This window comes from Hypanus sabinus, chromosome 11 (genome assembly GCF_030144855.1).
Source record: "Hypanus sabinus isolate sHypSab1 chromosome 11, sHypSab1.hap1, whole genome shotgun sequence".
NCBI lineage: Eukaryota > Metazoa > Chordata > Chondrichthyes > Myliobatiformes > Dasyatidae > Hypanus > Hypanus sabinus.
The window spans coordinates 98,848,801-98,870,192 of record NC_082716.1 but is presented as its reverse complement, the minus strand read 5'-3'; the positions used below and the strand labels follow the sequence as shown (position 1 = coordinate 98,870,192).

Here is a 21,392-nt window from a genome sequence, read left to right as displayed (position 1 = left end):
AAGAGTTTGGTCATCAGTATTACAAGGGATAGCACATAAACACACAGCTGATCTTGACCTGATTGAAGGACACTTGGACTAGAAGAGGCCCAAGTATCCAAATTTTCTTCTCATGAATGAATGTTTATCTCATTTCTCCTCTCCCCAAAGCACTGAAGCTGAGCTTGAAATGCATAGAAAACATAGAAAACTTACAGCCCACAAAGTTGTGCTGAACATGTCCCTACCCTAGAAATTACTAGGCTTATGTATAGGCTTTACTAAGCTCCATGTACCTATCTAAAAGCCTCTTAAAAAACCCTACTGTATCCACCTCCACCACCGTTGCTGGCAGCTCATTCCACTCACTCACCACTCTCTGAGTAAAAAACTTACCCCTGACATCTCCTCTGTACCTACTCCCCAGCACCTTAAACCTGTGCCCTCTCGTGTTAGCCACGTCAGCTCTGGGGAGAAAGCCTCTGACTATCCACATGAGCAATGCCTCTCATCACCTTATACACCTATCGGGTCACCTCTCATCCTCCTTCGCTCCAAGGAGAAAAGGCCGAGTTCACTCAACCTGTTCTCATAAGGCATGCTCCCCAATCCGGGAAACACCCTTGTAAATCTCCTCGGCACCATTTCTATGGTTTCCACATCCTTCTTGTAGTGAGGCGACCAGAACTGAGCACAGTACTCCAAGTGGGGTCTGACCAGGGTCCTATATAGCTGCAACATTACCTCTTGGATCCTAAATTCAATTCCACGATTGATGAAGGCCAATACACCATACACTTTCTTAACCACCGAGTCAACCTGTGCAGTTGCTTTGAGTGTCCTATGGACTCGGATCCCAAGATCCCTCTGATCCTCCAAACTGCCAAGAATCTTAGCAGTGTCCCCAAAAATTGAGGTTTAAGATTTCTGATGACCACTACAGCATGCAAATATTCAAGGACAGCGTACCCAAGGATGAAGGCCCACAGCTATTTGACCTGTTATCCGTAGAGATCATTGGTTCAAAAAGTCATAGTTCTCATATGTGAGGTCTGTCGATCATGAGCAGATTGATACTTCCGCAGAACTTGTTACAGGGTCCTACCTATACAGAGACCAGAGAAATTAGATTTCTATACAGCAGCGCCCCTCTGGAAAATGTTCTAATGAGATCTTCACCTCCCCTCTATCATTCACTTACCCTTCCCACCTCTCACAGCCTCTCTTACTTACCCACCCCAATTTCTCACTTCTATATCACCCCTCCATCCTAATCTCTCACACCCTCTCACCCTCTCCCTCCTTCTCACCATTGACATTAAACCATCTCCCATTCTTCCAGCCTCTGTGTCCCTCATCATGTCCTCCACTTCCCTCTTGCTCTGACTTGTTTGTTGGGAACAGTTCCAAAAATGAAGTTATTGACCATGGAGGATTATGTAGAGTCATAGAGTCATGGAACACTACAGCACAGAAACAGACCCTTCACCCATCTAGTCTGTGCTGAACTATTAGTCTGCCTAGTCCCATTGACCTGCACCTGTAACAGAGCCCTCTACCCCTCCCATCCATGTACCTTTCCAAATTTCTCTTAAATGTTAGAATAGAACCCACATCTACCACTTCCACTGGCAGTTCGTTCCACACTCTTGTCACCCTCTGGGTGAGGAAGTTTCCTCTCATGTTCCTCTTGAACATTTCACCTTTTACCCTTAACCCATAACCTCTATTGCTAGTCTCACCCAACCTCAGTGGAAAAAGCCAGCTTGCATTTACCCTACCTATACCCCTCATAATTTTGTATATCAAATCTCCTCTCAATTTCTACTTTCCAAGAAATGAAGTCCTAACCTATTTAACTTTTCCCTATAATTCAGGTTCTCAAGACCTGGCAACATTCTTGTAAGATTTCTCTGCACTCTTTCAATTTTATTGTTACCTTTCCTGTAGGTAGGTGCCCAGAACTGCACACAATACTCCACATTAGGCCTCACCAACATCTTAAACAACTTCAACATAACATCCCATCTCCTGTACTCCATATTTTGATTTATGAAGGCCTAAAGCTCTCTTTATGACCCCATCTACTTGTGACATCGGTTTCAAGGAATAATGGAGCGGTATTCCCAGATCAGTCCCCTCAGTGCCCTGTGGCTTGCTGTTTAAGTCCTACCCTGGTTTGTCATTCTAAAGTGTAACACCGCACACGTCTACATCTGTCCTTTTCAGCTGGTCCAGATCCTGCTGCAAGCTTTGAGAGCCATCTGTGTTGTCCACTACACCCCCAGTTTTGATATCATGTGCAAATCTGATGACCCAGTTTTCTACAATATCATCCAGATCATTGATATAGTTGACAAACAAGAACAGACCCCACACTGATCCCTGCCACACACCACTAGTCACAGGCCTCCAGTCAGAGGGGCAACCATCGACTACCACTCTCTGGTTTCTCCCACAAAACCAAAGTCTAATCTAATTTACTACCTCACCTTGAATGCCGAGCAAGTGAACCACCTTGACCAGCCTCCCATGTGGAACCTTGTCAAAGGCTTTGCTGTTTGGGAGGAGCCACCTCAGGATGTAGCCTGTTGAACTTCAGTCACTGTGATCCTGAGCTCTGTAGCCAGATTTCTGCAGCACTGAGATGTCCAGGGACAAAAAGACACCTTGTGCCCCCCCCCCCCACCTCAAGGCCAATGGCTTTGGGCTTTAGATTGAGGCTTCATTGTGTCTTGGGTTCAGTCGTTAATAAATTCTCTGTTTCCTCTTTGTTCATTAATAATCTGATCCTTTATTCTGCAGAAAGTGACTGCCCGCAAGGATTTCAGAAAACAGCTGACGGTGAATGTCAAGGTAATGTAGTCAGCACACCAGAGGTTCTGGAGCCTGTTCCTCCACCACTTAATCCCTGGGTAACTCATGCGGTATGGTGCTGGGTGGCAGTAACCTCAGCAAGTCGAGGTAGGCCCCATATCAAAGCCTCACCTCATGAGAAATGATTTCATACGGGGATGTGGTGGGACACCTGCTAGTCTCTGTCCTGAGTTTTGGTCCACCTGCCCATTAATGCCCCGGACAGGACATACACTGTGCGATAATCCGTTTATGTGAATACTTGTTGTGGTACAATGTGGAATTGACCCTTCCACCCCTTTGAACCACGCTGCTGAACATTCCCCCAATTTAATCCTAGCCTAATCGCGGGACAATTTGCAATGACCAATTAATTACCAACAGGTACGTCTTTGGACAGTGGGAGGAGACCAGAAGCCCAGGCTGTCACGAGGAGGATGTGCAAACTCCTTACAGGCAGCGGTGGGAATATCGTAAGCTCTCACAGTCTGGGCGTGGGCAGGAGGAGATGTTTGATCAGATGTGGTTTTCTTTGCCCTGACTTGCAGCGGGCATCACTGCCGTCCAACACTTCCCAATCAACAGCGGCGTTTCAATGGGTAGGCAGAGTACGGCAAGGGAGAATAATGATGGTTTCATTAACTGGCCAATACAGCAGGAGCTGGAATCCTACTAGTACAATACAGTTTGCAGGGTAAATGAGTCTTTGTAAAAGTCGGGAGGATAGAAGCGCGTACAGTAGTGAAGTCATTGGAGAAAGCCCAGAAGCATCTGGGCTCATAGATTAATAGTGGTATTTGGAAAATCCCATTCCCTCATTCTCAGTGACAAGTGCAAAGAGAGCAGGTATTTGCCTTCACTGATTTATGCCACTTTCTACACGTCCTGTACATTCTGCACATTCCTCCCAACTAATTTGTATCCTGTTATTTATGGATGAAATTCCACGCTTGCCATGTTATACTTATAGGAGCCATTCGGAGCCAAACTGAAATATCAGACGGGAGAGGTAGAGTCTAGCCACAAAGGCCGTAACTCATTACTTCATCCAACAAAACCTTCCCGTTTCCTCCCATATTTGGTCATTCTTCGGCACAAGTCTTTGTGAAGATGTGAACCTACTGCCAATTTTGATCAGGGTGTTACGTTAGGTGGTCACGGGCAACAACTCCCACCTCTGTGAACACCATACCAAGTTAGAAAGTGGCCCCATCTTCTGCTACCTGCTCTTTATCACAACTCTGTCCTGATCTGTTCTGGTGCCATCTCCTCCTCCCAACCTCCCTCCCCCATTAGTGAGAGTCGTTTCGGGTTCATGATGGGCTGTAATCCCAAGGGAAGTGGACAGAATAATCCTGCCGCTGTTCTCTGAGTGCGTGTACTACATGATAATGCTTCTACTGGAACGGACTGTTCCAGTAACAACAAACAAGTAAGGATTATAGAGTAGATGGTTAAAACAGATGGCAAATCCAGGCCCTTCCTTAAGCATCTTTCTTCTTCTTCTGAAAATGATCTGGGCATAAAATGTAAGTACAAAATAATTGTTCAGAAATCCCAACCATCACTGTTGTAGTTCTCATAAAACATGAAAGTAGAAGTATGCTTTTAACCCTGTGCTCCCCCCCCCCCACAGTCTTCAGAGCCTAAATCTTTTGTCCTGCTTCTTGCAGACATCAATGAGTGCAGCTCGCCAAGAATCTGTCAGAACGGCAAGTGCATGAACATGAGAGGCAGTTACAGCTGCGTCTGCAACCCCGGCTACGTCCAAGATACTTCCAAGAGCCGGTGCATCTGTAAGTGATCAAGCTGACAAGTTCACACAGTTCTCCCCAGGAAGCACGGGCAACTCCAGCACATCCTTAACCTTGCACACAGTTGTAAAGACTTCCTTCTAGAGCTGCTAAATACCTTCCACCACTCTCCTCCTGGCAAGCTGTACCTATAGAGTCATCTATAACAGATGAAACTAATGAGCACCCAGAAGGAGAATATTTAGACAAGTATACTCAATGGAGAACAGTATTTTAAATATCACCACACTAACTAACACCGTGATCCTGTGTATCAGACTATGTAGGTTCTACAGACCCTTCCCCTTGGTCCTGTATCAGACCTACATGTGATAAAATCAGCTGTTAAATATGGTTTCCTTCAGGGTAAATCTTGCCTGACAAATCTTCTGGAATTCTTTGAAGAAATAACGGGCAGGATAAGCAAAGGAGAGTCAGTGGATGTTGTGTACCTGGATTTTCAGAAGGCTTTTGACAACGTGCCGCACATGAGGCTGCTTAACAAGCTATAAGCCCATGATATTACAAGAAAGATTCTAGCATGGATAAAGTAGTGGCTAATTGGCAGGAGGCAAAGAGTGGGAATAAAGGCTGTCAGTGACTAGAGTTGTTTCATGGAGTCTGTATTGGGATGATTCCTTTTAGGTTTAATGTCAATGACTTAAATGATGGAATTGATGGTTTGTGGCCAAGTCTGGGGATGATACAAAGATAGATGGGAGGTGCAGGCAGTGTTGAGGAAACAGAGGGGCGATAGAAGGACTTGGGCAGAGTGGGAGAATGGAAAAAGAAGTGGCAGATGGAATATAGTGTGGTCATGCACTTTGGGAGAAGGAATAAAGGCCTAGGTTATTTCTAAATGGAGAGAGAATTCAGAAATCTGAGATGCAAAGGGACTTGGGAATCCTTGTGCAAGATTCCCGAAAGGTTGCTTTGCAGTTTGAGACTATGGTGAGGAAGGCAAATGCAATGTTTGCATTCATTTCAAGAGGATTAGAATATAAAAGCAAGGAGGTAATGCTGAGAATTTATAAAGCACTGGTGAGGCCTCACTTGAAGTATTGAGAGCAGTTTTGGGCCCCTTATCTAAGAAAGGACGTGCTGGGTTTGGAGGAGATTCATGAGAATGATTCTAAGAATGAAGGGGTTATTGTCTGAAGGGTGTTCGGTGGCACTGGGCCTATAATCAAAGGAATTTAGAAAAATGAGAAGGATTCTCAATGAAACCTATCGAATATTGAATGGCTAGATAGAGTGGATGTGGAGAGGATGTTTCCTATGGTGGAGGATTCTAGGATGAGAGGGTATAGCCTCAGAATAGAGGGTCGTCCATTTAGTATGGAGATGAGGAGGAACTCCTTTAGCCAAAGGGAGGTGAACCTGTGTAATTCATTGTCACAGATGCCTGCGGAGGCTAAGTCATTGTGTTTATTTAAAGCTGAGGTAACAGGTTCTTGATTAGTCAGGGAGGAGGCAGGAGAATGGAGTTGAGCATGATATTAACTAGCCACGTTGGAATGGCAGAGCAGTTCTGATGTGCCAAATGGCCTAATTCTCCTCCTATGTCGTATGATCTTGCACAGGTTCTACTGTCCTCTCCCTGTGGTAAGGGTGAATAGATCCTAGATCCCTCTGGATGGGAGGGGGGATTACCGTGGGAAATTTCAACAAACTCCTTTCTGTGTGACCAGCAGCAGAATGCAGTGGGATATCACTGGCTGGGCTCAGCCAGTGTCATGAGGACTTGTATATTCATGTGGGAGTCCTGATTTCTAACAGTTGTATGATGAATGTTTTAATGCAGATTACAGGGAGTTCAACCCAAGCTGTTGGCTCTGAGAGAGAGAGAGTGTGTGTGTGTGTGTGTGTGTGTGTGTGTGTGTGTGTGTGTGTGTGTGTGTGTGTGTGTGTGTGTGTGTGTGTGTGTGTGTGTGTGTGTGTGTGAGTGAGAGTTATAGAAAAGTACAGCACAGAAACAGGCTCTTCAGCCCATCTATTCCATGCCAAACCATTTAAACTGCCTACTCCAATCAACCTGCGCCCAGACCATAGCCTCCATACCCCTACCATCCATGTACTTACCCAAGCTTCTCTCAAACATTGAAATTGAGCTCGTGTGCACCACTAATGCTGGCAGCTCGTTCCCCACTCTCACCTCCCTCTGAGTGAAGAAGTCTCCCCTCACATTCCCCTTAAACTTTTCTGCATTCACCCTTAACCCATGACCTTTGGTTGTAGTCCCACCCAACCTCAGTGGAAAGAGCCTGCTTGCATTTACCCTATCTATGCCCCTCAAATTTCCATCCCCCTATCAAATCTCCTCTCAATCTTCTACACTCCAATTAATAAAATCCTAACCTATCCAATCTTCCTTATAACTCTTGTCTTCTACAAGTGGCAACACCCTTGCAAGTTTTCTCCTGTACACTGATGTACATCTTTCCTGTAGGCAGGTGAACAAACCTGCACACAATACTCCAATCAGATGTTGGGATAGGATAATTTGGTTCACTTATTCCCCCAGATAGAAACAGTTTCCTTGCACTTGCTACTTGCTGACACAAGACTGCAACTACTGGAATCTGGAATAAGAGCCAATCTGCTGGAGGAACTCAGTGGGTTAAACAGTATCTGTGGAGAGAAAGAATTGTTGACAATGTGAGTCAAAACTTGCATCAGGTGTTCAAAGTACATTTATTATCAAAGTATGTATACATTATACAGACTTGAGATTCATCTCCTTACAGGCAGTCACAAAACAAAGAAACACAAAAGAACCCGTTGAAAAAGAGAAGACTATCAAATTCCCAATGTGCAGAGAGAAAAAGATCATTCAGACAATAACCGCTAGCAAAGAGTGAATTGAACTGAAGTCCGAGACCCATAGTTCAGCACAGAGCAGGGTAAACCTTGTGGAGCAGCAAGCTGAACTGGCCTGTCCCTCGCCTCCAACCCCAGCACCCTGTGAGCTTTTCCATCTGGCCCAGCATTTAAACCCTCATCCAAATATCGGGTTCAGTTGCTTCGATATGCTCTGGGGCCTGGAATCCACCCTCTCGATTTGACCCAGAACTTAAACCGATTGAACTTCAGGTCTTCCTCGCTCTCAGCAACTGCCTCGCTTTGCCTCTGTTCTGCCACATTGAATTGCCTCCAAGTCCAAAGGGAAGTTAAAGACTATCGCTTGCCGTGGTCGTTTGCCAGAAGAAGAGTGTTTAACAAAGTATTCAGTTGTTTTCCTTAGATCGTTGGCCACCAGCCAGAAGTGGCTGAGATTCACCAGCAGCTGAGTCACTCCAGCACATTGTTGCTTGCAGCTGGTGTTGCATGGTAAAATGTGAGAGTTTTTAAAGTGTGATGGTGTGAGTACTGCTTGTGTTTACTGAATGGCTCACTGGGGTCTCAATGTTCCAGCACAGCAGGTTATCTCACCGACCCGGGGACCCTGTTACCGCATTTGGAGGAGTGGGTTCTGTTCCCTGCCCGTTGTACAGAACATCACCAAGCAGATCTGCTGCTGCAGTCGCGTAGGGAAAGCCTGGGGTCCCAACTGCCAGAGGTGTCCTTCCCTGGGCACAGGTAAGCTGGATGCAGGAGAGGAAAGGACGAGAGGGAAAGAGTGGCAGAGAGTACAGGTGAGAGAAGCAATGGGGAAAGGGAGTGAGCGATGGGAGATCAGAATCAGTATCAGGTTTAATATCACCGGCATATGTCATGAAATTTGTTGTCTTTACAGCAGCAGTACAATGAAACACATTATAATAGAAAAAATGTCAATTACAGTGGGTGTATATATATATAAAATAGTTAAATTAAATTAGTGCAAAAATAGAAATGAAAAAGCAGTGAGGTAGTGTGCATGGGTTCATTGTCCATTCAGAAATCGGTTGGCAGAAGCTGTTTCTGAATTGTTGAGTGAACAGATGCAGGGTATTTACGTAGAGGGGAAAGAGAGGTGGAGAGGGTTATGGAAAAGAACATGCGGGTCTGGGAGAGAAATAGAAGCAGTAAAAGTGTCGGGGTGGGGGGAGGGAGGTGAGCAGGAACACAGCGTTTGGGAGGGGGGAGAGAGGAGATACGCGAAAGTGAGGGAGTGGTGTGGACAGGAGGAAGAGGAGGAATGGGAGATTGAACAGAGAAAAGCAGAGGGAATGTTCAGGACAGGGAGTGGGGAGAGAACTGCAGGAGCTACATAATTGTATCTCCACCTTTGCCTCTACAGGTGCATTCCGGGAAGTCTGCCCTGCTGGACCTGGCTACCACTATACCAGGTCAGACCTCAGATACATCAACCGGGTGAACGAAGAGCATAGCCAAAACAGAGGGCGGGTGAATCTAGTGCGGCAAACCACCACCCTGGCACCTCGTGGCAGGCACACTGTGGGTACGGTAATAGTGGGCATGTGAAGGAAAGGCAGGGCAGTGGAGGACGGTGTGGTAGTGGGTGGGCTAGGGCATTGTAAGGCTGCAGGAAAGGAGAAGGTCTTTGGGACATTCAGTCAATGATGAGGTGTTGAGGTTCAAGTGCCTGGGAGATGGTTGGAGGGCGAATTGTGGGCAGCTTTTCAGGGTTGGGTGGAAGATCAGTGTTGTGGATCTGTCCCAGAAAAGGGCAGTAGTAATCTTTCTCATTTTCTCTCCATTGCTGGTAAAGCTCCCAGGTTGAGAGAGATGACAACTATCGCCATTTTGCCTACAACTACCACCACGGCCCTGCCTTGGAGAAGAACCCCAGGTGCGTGGATTCATAGCCAAAAATCTCATGAAATGATCTGTTTTTAAAGCAAAGGGAACTCTTGTAATCAAGCATCATAATCAGTACAATAAGGATCTAACCTTCTGTTAGGAGAAGCATCCTAGCCTCAGTCTCCGGCAGTCCTTGATGTACTTGAATGGCCAGCAAGAGGCAAACACCTTTGTAATACCTCAAAAGACTGAAGCTTCTCACCAAATCAGGATCTAGACCAGGGGTTCCCAACCTGAGGTCCATTAACCCCTTGCTTAATTGTAGGGGTCAATGGGAACTCCTGATCACTGAAGCCACAGAAACACCAAATGGCAGAGATTGCTGTTGGCCAAGTTATTAGCACTGTTGACAGTGTCCTCCATTATCCCTGTTCCATAAGACCATAAAGAAGTTCAAGGCAAATTTATTATCAATTTCATACATGTCCCAATATACAACACTGAGATTCATTTTCCTGCGAGCATACTCAGCAAATCTACAGAAGAGTAGCAATAACAGGATCAATGAAAGATTGCAGAAGACAACAAACTGTGCAATTAAAAATATCAGTAAATAACAATAAATAACGAGAACATGAGATAAAGAGTCCTTGAAATTGAGGTAATTGGGAGCATTTCAATGATGGGGCAAGTGAGTGTAGTTATCCCCTTTTGTTCATGAGCCTGCTGGCTGAGAGGTAGTAACTGCTCTTGAACCTGGTGGTATGAGTCCTGTGGCACACATGCCTTCTACCTGAAGCTTCTCACTGAAGATAGACATAGGAGCAGGAACAGGCCAGTCTGTCCTTGAGTCTACTCCACCATTCATTGAGATCATAGCCGACTGTCTACCTTAGCATGTACCTCCACCGACCCCCTAACCTCTGTGTTGCTTTAACCTTTAGAAACCTGTTGATCTGTTTCTGAATTAACACAATGACAGAGGCATTATGGGGCAGAGTCCACCACCCTCTAGCTGAAGAAATTTCTCCTCCTCACACTCTTAACAGCTTTAGAATGGAGATGAAGGGAAATTTCTATAGCCAGAGAGTGGTGAAACTGTGGAATTCATTGCCATAGGCTGTGATGGAGGCCAAGTCATCGAGTATACTTAAGACAGAGGTTGATAGGTTCTTGATTAGTCAGGGCCTGAAGGGATAAGGGGAGAATGGGGCTCAGAGGAAAATTGGATCAGCCATGATGAAATGGCGGAGCAGACTTGATGGGCCAAATGGCCTAATTCTGTTCCTTTAGCTTATAGTCGCACTTCATATCAGAGAATGTATGCAATCTACATGCCGAAATTCCGGTTCTTCCCAGACATCCATGAAAACAGAAGAATGTCCCAAAGAATGAATGACAGTTAAAACGTTAGAATCCCAAAGGCCCCCCCCACTCCACCTCTCCCACGCACTAGCAGCAGCATAGCAACAACCCTCTCCCTTCCGCAAAAAATCATCAGCTCCTCTACCCACCAGGCAAGCAATAGCAATGCCCCCGATAAAGACCATGATCCACCGTATAACAAAAATTAGTTGTTTACCCCACAATTCAGCACACCACAAACTCTTTCCCTTTATTAGGGAGAAAGAGAAAGAGGTGTCCCCTTTCACATCGAGAGGGAAGACATAACAAAACAACTTGCTGATTTTATGGTGTTAAATGTCTGTCACATTGCTTTTCTACCACCCCACCCCCCCCCCCCCCCGAGTCCTGTGACCCAAGAATTGGCCACAATCTCTCACAATCCAATGTGAGAGAGAGAGAGAGAGAGAGAGAGAGAGAGAGAGAGCACAATTCAGTACAGAGCCTCCGGCAGCTGAACCACTGCTCCTGGTGTTCTGCTCTTCCCACAGCACTTCACTCGGCAGTATTGGCTTAGAATCAACCTGTCCACAGGGTCATGAAACCTCGGTACCCCAAAGGCGTGCTCATCTTCTAGTCTGCATCCTTGGTATATCAAAAAACGGTTGGCCATGGGCCTCCACCACAAAGAACCAAAGACTGACTATGACTTCAGGTCAGCATCTACAACAAACCCCATCCACACTGAAAAGCAAAAGGAGAGACATCAATGATAGAAATTAAACAGTTTTCGTAGATGACCATGAAGGAGTTGCAAATTAGTGCCATCATGACTCCTCCTCTTATGGTCTTATCTCTTAATCTGAAACTCTGCCTTTTGGTTCTACTTTCGTTAGTCAACTGGAACATCCTAGACTGTCAAACACGAGGAATTTTGCTTTTGAACTTCTTGGATGACCTCAATTTCTGAAGCTGTTCAGTAGTTGCCCAGTGTTGGCACATCTGGAAATGTTTTTGTGTAGTGCTACGTTTAATTTAAAATCTGATTATATCCACATTGTGGTCAGATGGTTAAAATTCATTTGAGCTTTCATTCGATGCGAGCAGCAGGTCTGGCTGAGCTGTGGCAAGTTGAAATGATAAAGGTAGTAAGGCCTAGTGCAGTTTAAAGGGGATTAACCTAACCCATCTGTCCATGTGGAGATCAGCTAAGAAAGGATGTGCTGCCAATTGGGGAGCGTTCAAAGGAGGTTCATAAAAATGAGTCTGAGATTGAATGGCTTGTCATATGCAGAGTGTTTGATGGCTCAGGGCCTGTACTCTCTGGAACTTAGAAGAATGAGGGTGGCTTATTGAAACCATAAGATATAGGAGCAGAATTAGGCCATTTGGCCCATCGAGTCTGCTCCACCATTCAATCATGGCTGATCCAATTTTCCTCTCAGCCCCAGTCTCCTACCTTCTCCCCATATCCCCTCATGCAGTGAGCAATCAAGAATCTGTCAACATCTGCCATAAATATCCCCAATGTCTTGGCCTCCACTGCTGCCTGCAGCAAAGAATTCCACGGATATACCACTCTCTGGTGAAAGAAATTCCTCCTAATCTCCATTCAAAAAGGACACCCCTCTATTCTGAGGCTGTGTCCTCTGGTCTTAGACTCTCCCACCGTAGGAAACTTCCATCAAAAAGCAGGAACCTACAGATGGTGAAAATCATTTTAAAAAAAGGACAATGGAGATATTGACAGATCAGGGATCATTTAGATTGAAATTAGATTAGGTTCCTTTAATATCAGAGAATGTATGCAGTATACAACCTGACATTTGTGCTCTTCACAGACATTTAAGGAGTAAGGCCATCAACTTTGGATTTGAATTTGTTTTTCTCTCTCTTCAAATGCTCCTTGATCTTTTGGGTATTTCCAGAATTTCACGATTTCCAGTGTTGTTTTTCAGCTTTCCAGAAACTCTGGTGTTTTGCATCTCAGTTACTGCAATTCCTTTCTTTCTCCTCCTAACAAGCAGCAACTCTACACTGAGCAGCTGTGAGTAACACGCATTCACTTTCTCTCTCAGCTGATACCAGTCCTCCTCTACCTCCTCCACAGCTTAAACCATCTTTGAATTCAGACAGTTATGGTGAAAAAGTTACCTTCAGATGCTGCCTCACCTGCTCAGCATCAGTCACAGTTTTAGTTTTCTTCGCCTGGCCCAGATCTTTTTCAAAATATTGAATTGAATTGAATTTCACTTTATTATCATTTTGAAACCACAAATGCAACGCAGTCAAAAAAATGAGACAACGTTCCTCCAGAATTATATCACACAAGCACGTGACAAACAGACTACACCAGAAAATCCACATAACGTTTGGCAATCCCCAGTCCAGAGTCCGGAGAGGCTGCTCCGTATTAATATCACGCTACCATCTTAGCGCATACCTCGAAAAGGAACTCCAAATCCACCAGACAAAACAAGACTACCCAGACACACCAAGTCAGGAGACTGACTCTACCACCCAACAAACCAAAAACTAAAGCTACAAGACCACATAGTTACATATAGTTATAGTTAACATATAGTTACAACAGTGCAGACAATACCATAATTGATAAAAAAAACAGACCATGGGCACAGTAAAAAATAACCCAAAGATGTTTAAAGACTATAAGTTCGAAAGAAACCACCACAAAGTTTCCACGTCCTCAAGGTCCCGATAGATTCGTCATCCCACGCAGGCGGCAGAAGGAAATACCCCCACTATGGACTTCCAAGGCACTGCCCGACTCAGCCTCACAGACACAGCACACAGTGAAAGCGCCCCGACCACAGCGGATTCCTAGTCCATCGAACCTCCAAGCCTCCGTCCATCCCCTCCGGCACAGCCTCTCCAAGATGCGACCCCGAGGACTGGGGTCCTGTTCTTCTCAGCAGAGACACAGACCTCACAACAGCAGCAGCAACAAAGAAGGCCTTCCTGGAGATTTCCAGATGTTCCATTGTGCTCCCACATCCATTTTTCATCAGATTAGGATTGTGCACGGCACCCTGCTTAACAAATAACAGATATCAACTCTGGAGAGGCCGCTGCAAGCTGCGTCGCGCCGCCATCTTGGAGATCCATGTCCATGTCCATATCCATGTCTTATGGTCTTAAAGTCATAGTCACACAAAAGTACTGCACAGAAAATGGCCATTTGGCCCATCTAGTCCATGCCAAAACCATTTAAACTGCCTACTCCCAGTGACCTACACTAGGACCGTATCCCTACCATCCATGTATCTATCTAAATTTCTCTTAAATGTTGAAATTGAGCTCACGTGCATCAGTTGCACTGGCAGCTCATTCCACACTCTCACCGCCCTCTGAGTGAAGAAGTTTCACCTCATGTTCCCCTTAAACTTTTCACCTTTCACCCTTAACCCCTGACATCTGGTTGTAATCCCACCCAACCTCAGTGAAAAAAGCCTGCTTCCATTTACATTATCTATACCCCTCATAATTTTGTATACTTCCATCAAATCTCCCCTCAGTCTTCTATGTTCTAAGGAATAAATACAAACCTTCTTTATAACCCCAGGTTCTCTAGACCTGGCAAGATCCTTGTAAAATTTCTCAGCACTCTTTCAACCTTATTTACATCTTATGGCGTGAGAATGGGACTGAGAGGGAAATGGATCAGCTGTGATGAGATGGCGGATCAGACTCAATGGGCTGAATGACCTAATTCTGCATGTATGTCTTCAGGTCTTAAAATGTATATATGATCCTTGTAACATCAGAAAGTATTCATCCTTTGCACTGCAAATTGAGATTAACTGTTCTCTACTTTGAATATAACTGTTCTTTTTGAGCATCTGCAAATTTCTCTTTTACTGTGCTTTTTTAATTCTCTGTCTGAATATCCCTCTCTATCAGCACTCCCTTATTTCTCAATGCTCTTTCTGTTTGAGTCTCTCTCCTTATCGTTCACCTCCTGCTGTCAATCCCTTTCTCATCACTATTTTTGTTTGTGTTTTCTCTCTCTGCATTTCTGTTTTCCTCATTGTCTTCTTTCTAATCTTTCCCTTCTCTCTTACCCCTCGAACCCAAATCACTCCCCTCCCCTACCCCCATTCTTCCACTCTCCTCTACTCATCACCCCATCTCTCCTCTCTGCTTCTTCCACTAATCATTCCCCTTCCCTTCTATCTCAAAAACCCTCTGTCCCCCATTCTCTGATTCTTCTCTTGCCCTCTCCTCTCAACGTCTCCCCATTCTCCCTCCCCCACTCTCTTCTCTCCCCTAATCCCTTTCCACCTCCCCCTCCCTCCCCCTCTCACACTCCCCACTTCTCCCCCATTCTCCCCATCTCCTCTCCTCCCTCCCCCTCTTCTCTCCCTTCCCCTCCCACATTTTTCCTTTTCCCTCAACTGTCCTCGTCTCATCCTCTCCCCTTCTCCCCCACTCTTCCTTCCCTCTCCCCTTCTCCCCCACTCTTCCTTCCCTCTCCCCTTCTCCCCCACTCTTCTTTCCCTCTCCCCTTTTCCCTTCTCATCTCCTCTCCCGTTCTCCCCCTCCCGTTCTACCCCACTCTCCCATTCTCCCCCTCCCATTCCACCCCACTCTCCCTATCTCCTCTCCCATTCTCTTCACACTTTCCCCTTTGATCACTCTTCTTTTCCATCTCTCCACATCTACCGCTCTTTCCCCATCTTCTCTCCCCTCTCCTCTGCCCCTCTCCTCTCCTCCCTTGTCCTCTCCCCCTCCTCCACTATCCCCTTCTCCCTCTCCATACTTTGCCCTCCCCTCTCATCTCCCCTTCTCTCTCTCCCCTCTCCCCCACTCTTCCCATCTCCTCTCTCATCCCCTATCCTCTCCCTCTCCCTCACTTTTTCCTCCACCTCTCCCACTTTCTCCTTCTCCCTCTCCCCCAATCTCCCCTTCTCCCTCTCCTTAATGTCCCATCCTCCAATCTCCACTTCTCCCACTCTTCCCCATCTCCCCCTCACCTCTCCCCCACCCCTCCTCCCTCCTCCCCCCACTCTCCCCCCCCTCCACACTTCTTCTCCTCTCCCTCTCTATGAAGATAGGTGGAGGGGTAGGTAGTGCTGAGGAAGCAATGTGATTGTAGCAGGACTTAGACAAATTGGAAGAATAGGCAAAAAATTGGCAGATGGAATACAATGTTGGGAAATGTAGATAATGCATCTTGGTAAAAGGAACAATAGTGCGGACTATTATCTAAATGGGGAGAAGGTTCAAATATCAGAGGTACAGAGGGACTTAGGAGTGCTCATGCAATACTCCCAGAAGATTACTTTAAAGGTTGAATCTGTAGTAAAGAAGGCAAATGCAATGTTGGCATTTATTTCAAGGGGAATAGAATAGAAAATCAAGGAGATAATGCTGAGACTTCATAAGACACTGGTCAGGCCGCACTTGGAGTATTGTCATCAATTTTGGGCCACATATCTCAGAAAGTATATGTTGTCATTGGAGAGAGTCCAGAGGAGGTTCACGAGGATGTTTCTGGAAATGAAGAAATTAGCATACGAGGAGCGTTTGGCAGCTTTGGGCCTGTACTCACTGGAATTTAGAAGAATGCGTAGGAGTCTCATTGTTACCCACCAGACGTTGAAAGGACTGGTTAGGATGGATGTGGAGAGGATGTTTCATATGGAGGGGGGCAGGTGTATCTGGAACTAGAGGCACAACCTGAAAATTGAGAAGAGACCCTTTAGAACAAAGGTAAGGAGAATCTGTGGAATGCCCTGCACAGATTGCGGAAGAGGCCAAGTCCATGCATATATTTAAGGGTGAAGTTGATCACTCCCTAATCGGTCGGGGCATCAAAGGATGTGGCGAGAAAGCACGTGTATGGGGTCGAATGGGATCCAGGATCAGCCATGATGGAATGGCGGATCAGACTCAATGGATTGAATAGCCTAATTCTGTTCCGATGTCTTGTGGTCTTATGGTCTCTCCCCACACTCCCAATCACTCTGCTCCACCTCTACTCTTCCCCTCTCCCCCATTCTCCCATTCTCCCCACCTCTCTCCGCCACTCTTCCCTTTCTCCTCTTCCCCTCCTCTTCTCTCCTCTCCTTTCCCCATCCCTTCCCCTTCTCCTCTCTTCACCTCCTCTCTCCCTCACCCCATCTCCCTCACCCCAATTCCCCCTCTCAGTCTCTTTCCCTTTTGTACAATCTCACTGACTCTTGAGATCTCACTCTCTGCCCATAGCTCCTCAGCTTCATATCTGCCTCCGAGTTCCACAGGTCTGTGGCCCAGGACGCTGTATGATGCGACAGCAAGGGTACACGTGTGTGTGCAACGCGGGGTTCAGGCTGAATGCTGAGCGATCGCGCTGTGTCGGTGAGTAAATGACTGCTGCCTACAGACAGCATTGCTGGGACTGTTTGGGGGTGAGAAGGACATTTATAGATTCGTGTGGTACACAGCTAGGGACCAGGCTCTTCAAAGGTCAAAGTACATATATATCACCGTATACAACTCTGAAATTTATTTTCCTGTGGGCATTCTCAGCAAATCTATGGAATAGTAACTATAACAGGATCAATGAAAGATCAACCAGAGTGCAGAAGACAACAAACTGTGCAAATGCAAATATCAATAAATAGCAATAAATAACGAGATCATGAGATAATGAGATAAAGAGTCCTTCAAGGGAAATCACTGGTGGTGGGAGCATTTCAATGCTGGGGCAAGTGACTGCAATTATCCCACTTTATTCAAGGTTGTGGGGCAGTAACTGTTCTTGAACCTGGTGGTGTGAGTCCTGAAGCTCTTGTACCTTCTACTTGATGGCAGCAGGGAGAAGGGAGCGTGGCCTGGGTGGTGACGATCCTGGATGATGGATGTGGCTTTCCTACAACAGCGTTTCATGTAGATGTGCTCAATGGGTGGGAGAGCTTTGCCTGTGATGTACTGGGCTGAATCCACAACTTGCCTGTATTTGACCCATAACCCTAAAAACCAAGGGTTTCCAACCTGTGGTCCACAGATCCCTCAGTTCATGGTATGGGTCCATTGCATTTAAAGGGTTGGAATTTTCTGCTCTAGTCCTTTGCTATCCATGTACCTGTCCAAGTGTTTTTAAAACACTGAAAGTGTGGATGCCTCTACTACACTTTTGAGTCTTTACTCTTTTAAACCTGCACTCTCTAGTATTAGACTCCCATGCTCAGGTAAAAAGACTTATTAGTTACCCTTTCACAAATGGAATCTATTAGTCTTTATCTATCTGCAGTGATATCTTATATATTCTTTTAATTTCCTTATTCATGTACTTCCAGGGAAGCTCAGGAGGGCTTTGATCCACTGTCTGCTCAATATAATGAGAAACAGTCACTCAATTCTAACAGTCTCCCTTTGAAATTCATCCACTGTGGCAAAGTGTTTGCCTGAGCTGATACACCACACAGCAGCACTGTGGACAAAGTAGGTTAAGTTGGGATCAGATGGACAGACAGAAGAGATGATGGGTGTGGGATCAATATCAAATTAAATCTAATCCGATTTTAATTCAACCATAGATGAATACAGAGAAATGAAACATGTCTCTCTGGGGCAAAGGTGCCGAACATACAACACAACAGTTTCAAGATAATGAGCAAGCGGAGAGTCACACAAAAAACAAATATATTTAGCCCCAGGTCCCTAAATGGCATGTCCCGCAAATTGATGGTGCAGTTCTCAGCAGTCCAAAGACAAACACACGCACGCAATTTCACCGATCAAAAACTAGAGGGCAGTCGCCAGCCAAGCATGGGCACCACGCTACACTGCTTCTGGTGTGTTCTCTCCTGGACCGCTGCAGCAGGTAAGCCCGCAGCTTGAGGCCGAGTTATCACTACAGCTGAGGGCACACAGCTCCCTGGCCACCTGTCATGCCACAAACACGGGATGTTACAGATTGCTGAGGGAGATGTTACTGAGTTGAAATGAAGGGAATTCATGCCATCTAGTAGCTACATTGTATTAACTACAATGTGGGTACCAAGAGATGAGCCACAATTTCCAACTGCCTGAAGACTATTTAGTGTGGGTTCATAACCAATGTCAGGGTCCAGTTGCAATCAGATTTGGGTCAGGTATCTAATGTTCCCAGGACTGGAATATTTTGTGTTTTCCACAGATATGGATGAATGTGGACAAAGGCCTTCACCCTGCCCCAATGGTCGATGCGAGAACGTGGTTGGCAGTTACCGTTGTGTGTGCTCCAGAGGGTTTGTGGCCAATTCTCAAGGCACAGATTGTACTGGTAATGTCAGCAGTTTCTTATGCCTTGGCCTCTCTCGATGGGATAGTTGGGGATGGATTCAGGGTGGGATGGGGGAATCCATTTGAATGTTGAAAGGCCTCAATTGAGTGGATATGGAGAGGGTGTTTCCTATGTTGGGGGAGTCTACTACCCATAGGGCACAGCCTCAGAATAGAGGGACTTCCATTTAGGGCATAGATGAGGAGGAATTTCTTTAGATAGAAATCTCTGGAAGTTGTAGCCACGGGCAGTGAAGGCCAAGTCACTGGGTATTTAACACAGAGACTGATAGATTTTTGATTAGTCATGACATGAAGGGATATGGGAAGAAGGCGGGAGATTGGGGCTGAGAGGGAAAATGTATCAGTCATGATGAAATGGCCTAACTCTGCTCGTATATCTTATGGTCCTATGGTTTTACCTGAAACTCCAGGCAATTGTTGTCACTCGGGCCCGAACAGTAGGACCCAGTATCTATCCACCATCTGACCCACAGGTGCATCTCCCTGACCCTATACAAATGTGGAAACAGGTGTCATCCTCTATGTTCCCAACTCCTCCCACATCCAGAGGACCACAAGGAATGTGGAAGCATCCCTCTGTGGAGGGATTCATGGAGTCTGTAAGGTGACAGGATGGATAAAGAGGTTTAATTTTAAATCGAAGACTGGGTGTAATGAGAGAATTCGGGAGCTGGGACAGAATTGTTGAAGTTAAAGAGGAAGGAGATGGTCACCATGAAAGTAAAGGTTAAAACCAAGAGCAGAGGTGAGGGAATTATCAGCCATCCAGGGACAGTGATCTTCTAACACTCCATGGATTCTGCTTTCTTTCAGATATCGATGAGTGCTTGAATGAGCTCGCTTGTCCAAACTCGGAGTGTGTGAATTCCATTGGATCTTTCCACTGCCTCCCCTGCTCCACAGGATACCAGATCCAGGATCGAAAGTGTACAGGTAAAACTGTTAGTGTCACTAAACTATAATACCGAGAGCACTGTGGGCACAGGAGAGAGAGCTCTTAAAATCATCAAACATACTCAGCAAGTACAGAGAAAAACTCCCTGTAATTGTCACATCAAAAACCTCCAAAACAGACAGTGCAAATTACATATGAAGTGAATCTCTTTCTGCAATATCCCATTAGACATTCCCACCGTAGAGACAATGCAGGCAAGGCATAAAGTAAACTTCCTTGGTGTTGACCCATAAAACACACCCATGACAGGGATAGTGCAGATTAGATTGAGAGGAAAGCTCCCTCTACACTCTCCCATCACTGGAGGGGCAAAATGAATTACAGATTCAATCTTTTTCTTCACTATCCCTTCAAGTGGTTCAGAAGCTGGATTAATGATGGAGTAAATCTCCCTTTGTCACATACTGTCACAGAGGGACAACATGAGTTAGATATAGAGTATATCTCAATGTTCCATTGAACATCCCATAGCAGGAACAGTGTAGATTAGTTGTGGGGCAAATCTCCATCTGAACTGTTTTCTCACACCCTCTATGGTACTGATATTGTACATTAAGTACAGAGAAAATCTTCCTTTGTACTGTTTCAAAGTTCAAAGATCAAAGTAAATTTTATTATCAAACAAAACATATGTCACCATATACCACTCTGAGATTCATTTTCTTGTGGGCATGCTCAACAAACCAATATCGAATCAATGAAAGACGGCCCAACTACAGCATTTAACCAGAGTACAAGAGGCAACAAACAGTGGAAATGCAAAAAGAAGAAATAACCAAACAATAAACATCCAGAACATGAGATGAAGAGTTCTTGATACTGAGCCCATTGGTTCTGTAAACTTTTCAATGACAGGGCAAGTGAAGTTATCTCCTCTGGTTTAAGAGACTGATTGTTGAGGGGTAGTAACTGTTTCTGAACCTGGTGGTGTAAGTCCTGAGGCTCCTGTACCTTCTTCCTGATGACAGCAGTAAGAAGAGAGCATGTACTGGGTGACACCAGTTTGGTGTCGTCTACAAACGTACTAATCAGGTCACCTACAATCTCAAGCAAATTGTTAATTTATATAATGAGCCACCATGAACCCAGCACCAATCCCTCTGTACATTGTTGGTCACAGGCCTCCAATCTGTAAACCAACTCTCACACTCACCCTCTGCCTCCTAACACCAAATCACTTTTGTATCAAATTTTCTAACCCACCTTGTATTCTAAACTTCTTCACTAGCCTATCATACAGGACTTTATAAAAGGCCTTGCTAACATCCATGTAGACCGCACTACTCTAATCAATCCTGTTCGCCACTTTCTTATGAAAAATCTATTAAACTTCTGAAGCATGATCTCCCATGAGCCATGCTGACTAAAATCAGTCCTTGCCTTTCTAAATGCAACTAGCTCTTAGCCCTCAGAATCCTTTACAGTAACTTTCCTTCCACTGAGGTCAGGGTTCACTGGCTTGTGCCGCTTTGACTGGTCCATGTAGA

The 21,392-nt window shown here is 45.5% G+C and overlaps 1 protein-coding gene across 9 annotated transcripts in view; it reads left to right on the top strand.

Annotated features, from left to right (window-relative positions):
- The window catches only part of LOC132402220 (latent-transforming growth factor beta-binding protein 4-like), a 217,568-nt gene that overhangs the window by 94,877 nt on the left and 101,299 nt on the right, over positions 1-21,392 (top strand). For 8 of the 9 annotated variants that reach the window (XM_059984970.1, XM_059984969.1, XM_059984971.1 and 5 more), the window contains 8 exons: positions 2,785-2,835; positions 4,509-4,631; positions 8,043-8,207; positions 8,851-9,012; positions 9,283-9,363; positions 16,887-17,018; positions 18,802-18,927; positions 19,764-19,883. In XM_059984970.1, the coding sequence (XP_059840953.1) occupies positions 2,785-2,835; positions 4,509-4,631; positions 8,043-8,207; positions 8,851-9,012; positions 9,283-9,363; positions 16,887-17,018; positions 18,802-18,927; positions 19,764-19,883 (960 nt within the window). The remainder of the gene's footprint in view (positions 1-2,784; positions 2,836-4,508; positions 4,632-8,042; positions 8,208-8,850; positions 9,013-9,282; positions 9,364-16,886; positions 17,019-18,801; positions 18,928-19,763; positions 19,884-21,392) is intronic. The other variant, XM_059984967.1, reaches the window with a different exon arrangement.